General features: G+C 38.5%; 1 protein-coding gene across 1 annotated transcript in view; it reads left to right on the top strand.

Moving 5' to 3' along the window:
- Positions 1 to 734: 734 nt before the first annotated feature.
- The window catches only part of LOC107746884 (E3 ubiquitin-protein ligase TRIM39-like), a gene marked incomplete at its 5' end in the record, with an annotated part of 2,352 nt that continues 414 nt past the window's right edge, over positions 735 to 2,672 (top strand). Inside the window, 7 exons of the mRNA XM_016561210.1 lie at positions 735 to 1,147; positions 1,189 to 1,311; positions 1,420 to 1,509; positions 1,634 to 1,858; positions 1,947 to 2,064; positions 2,248 to 2,274; positions 2,431 to 2,671. Coding sequence (XP_016416696.1) covers positions 735 to 1,147; positions 1,189 to 1,311; positions 1,420 to 1,509; positions 1,634 to 1,858; positions 1,947 to 2,064; positions 2,248 to 2,274; positions 2,431 to 2,671 — 1,237 coding nt within the window. The remainder of the gene's footprint in view (positions 1,148 to 1,188; positions 1,312 to 1,419; positions 1,510 to 1,633; positions 1,859 to 1,946; positions 2,065 to 2,247; positions 2,275 to 2,430; position 2,672) is intronic.

Below are 2,672 nucleotides of genomic sequence, written 5' to 3'. Positions count from 1 at the left end.
GTATAGCACTTTTCATGATACAAATCGTTGCAAAGCAGCTTTACAAAAAATTAAAGTTTCTACAATATATTTAGTAGTAGCTATAATACGTAACCCAAACTCTGACCTGTGAGGTAAGATCTCATTTAAACCACAGTGATCAAATATACATTCAAATATATAGCAAATGGGGTGTTTCTTATCAGTTCATTGGTCATTATTTTATATTGTGAAATACAATGTTTGTTTTTGTTTTTTTAAAGGGGGAAAACAATGGCAGAATCTTCACCACCATCAAAAAAAACAAGAAAAACCAGGAGGCAGATTATAGATAAACCTCCATGTATGTCAATAACCCAGAAAACAATGACTTACTGCATGAATGACTTACACTCTTCTTATATAGTAATATTGAAAATACAGTTCAGGAATGTACAGTTATAGTGCTTTCATTACTGATCAGCTTGTCAGGGTTTATCTTGCGATGATCAGATGACCTCTTGCATTTTTAAGCTTGTTCAAAGTCACCACTGTTTGTATCTAGACAGTCTTTACATTCAACCAGCTTCAGTTTGTGCATTATGAGATTATTTATAAACACTTGTTGAATATTTTCCTTCTCTATCTGTCTCCATTTAAAATATTAATCATCATCATCATGACTTTAAGATGATTAGAAACTTGAATTCATCGTGTGTTTCATGTGTGTCAGATCTAGTAGTCTATGTGATTTATCTACATTTTTTTCTTTCTAGGCTATCATCCCTCCAGTGGTCTACTGACTGAGGGGCTTCAGTGCTCTATATGTCTGGATGTGTTCACTGATCCAGTCACGACTCCATGTGGACACAACTTCTGCAAGACCTGTCTGAATAAGTGCTGGGACGACAGCCAGACCTGCAGCTGTCCATACTGTAAAGAAACATTCAAACATAGACCTGATCTCAAGATTAATACCACACTCCGAGAGCTCATAGATCACTATAAAAAGAAAAGTCCTGAGAAAACAACTAAAGTTCTGTGTGACTTCTGTGAGGAGAGAAAGCTAAAAGCCCTGAAGTCGTGTCTGGTGTGTCAGAGCTCTTACTGTGAAACTCACCTGGAGCCTCATTTGAGAGTGGCAGGTTTGAAGAAACACAAACTGATGGATCCTGTGAGTAATCTGGAGGACTATATATCCCAGAAACATGAGAGACGAGTAATCTGGAGGACTATATATGCCAGAAACATGAGAGACCTCTGGAGCTGTTCTGTAGAGATGATCAGACCTTTGTGTGTCTGTCCTGCACTGATGGAGATCACAAGAACCACAACACTGTGTCTTTAGAAGAGGTGAGAACTAAAGACTATCCATAATAAAATAGTTCACTTATGAATTAAAATTGTCATTATTTACTCACACTCATGTCATTCTATCAATTCAATTTTCTCTGTTTATAGACTCAGCTGATGATCCAAGACACACAGCAGATGATCCAGGACAGAATCAAGAAGATTCAAGACATCAAACATTCAGCAGAAGTCAGAAAAGTGAGTGCTTGTGGGTAGTAGCTTACTGGGCACATTAATTTAGATATAAATAATGTCCATAACATGAACTGTGCAGCATGCAGACAACAGCACTATTCATTTGTTGATTGACCTGATTGAGCAGAGAAGCACAAAGAGGGAGAAAGCAGCTCGTATTGAGCCCTTCACTGATCTCATCCGCTCCATTGAGAGACATCAGACTGAACTGCTGGAGATGATGGAGGAGCAGCAGAAAGCAGCAGAGAAACAGGAGCAAGAGCTGATTGAAGAGCGGGAGCAGGAGATCACTGAGCTAAAGATGAGAAACACTGAGCTGGAGCAGCTTTCACGGACTGAAGATCTCATTCCAGTAAGTGAACATCTCTCTGATCAATGATAATGCAGTATATGACACCATAACACTCCCCATGCTGAAGGATTTCTCATCTCTCCTGTAGATTTACTCATCCCTGTGCAGCCCTAGAAACAGCAGGAACTGGCCTGAGATCAGTGTGAACACTCATGAGATTCTGGAGACTCTGAAGAGAGCTCTGACTCAACTTAAGGACACTATAGGTGATAAACTTTATCAAACAAGTACATCTATACATACAGTACATTGATCAAATAAAAACATGATGTACACATACACAAGAATTGTACACAATTATTTTAATATAACTTTAATGCTTGTCTGTAATTCCACACATACAATATCTCAAAGATCTGATGATGTTTTATTGGCATGTGTCTCTGCAGAGCTGAAGTGGATGCAGCATTATGCAGGTACAGTGTGCTGTCTGAACTACACTAGATTACATTCATACTCACAGCTGCATTACTGCATCACAATCTGATTAAATCTGGATTAAATATTACAAAAATCATCATCACAAAATATCTGCATTGTTAAGTTGTGATTGATATTCTGTGTTTTCTCAGTGGATGTGACTCTGGATCCTGATACAGCTCATCCTAAACTCATTCTGTCTGATGATGGAAAACAAGTGAGACATGGAGACATTAGACAGAAACTCCCAGACAAACTAGAGAGATTTGATACATATATCTCTGTCCTGGGAAAGGAGGGATTCTCCTCAGGGAGATTTTATTTTGAGGTGCAGGTGAAGGGAAAGACTAAATGGACTTTAGGAGTGGCCAGAGAATCCATTAACAGGAAGGGA

The sequence above is a fragment of the Sinocyclocheilus rhinocerous genome, unplaced genomic scaffold (genome assembly GCF_001515625.1).
Source record: "Sinocyclocheilus rhinocerous isolate Xijiao unplaced genomic scaffold, SAMN03320098_v1.1 scaffold25065, whole genome shotgun sequence".
Taxonomy (NCBI): Eukaryota; Metazoa; Chordata; class Actinopteri; order Cypriniformes; family Cyprinidae; genus Sinocyclocheilus; species Sinocyclocheilus rhinocerous.
This window is presented reverse-complemented; position numbering and strand designations above follow the sequence as displayed.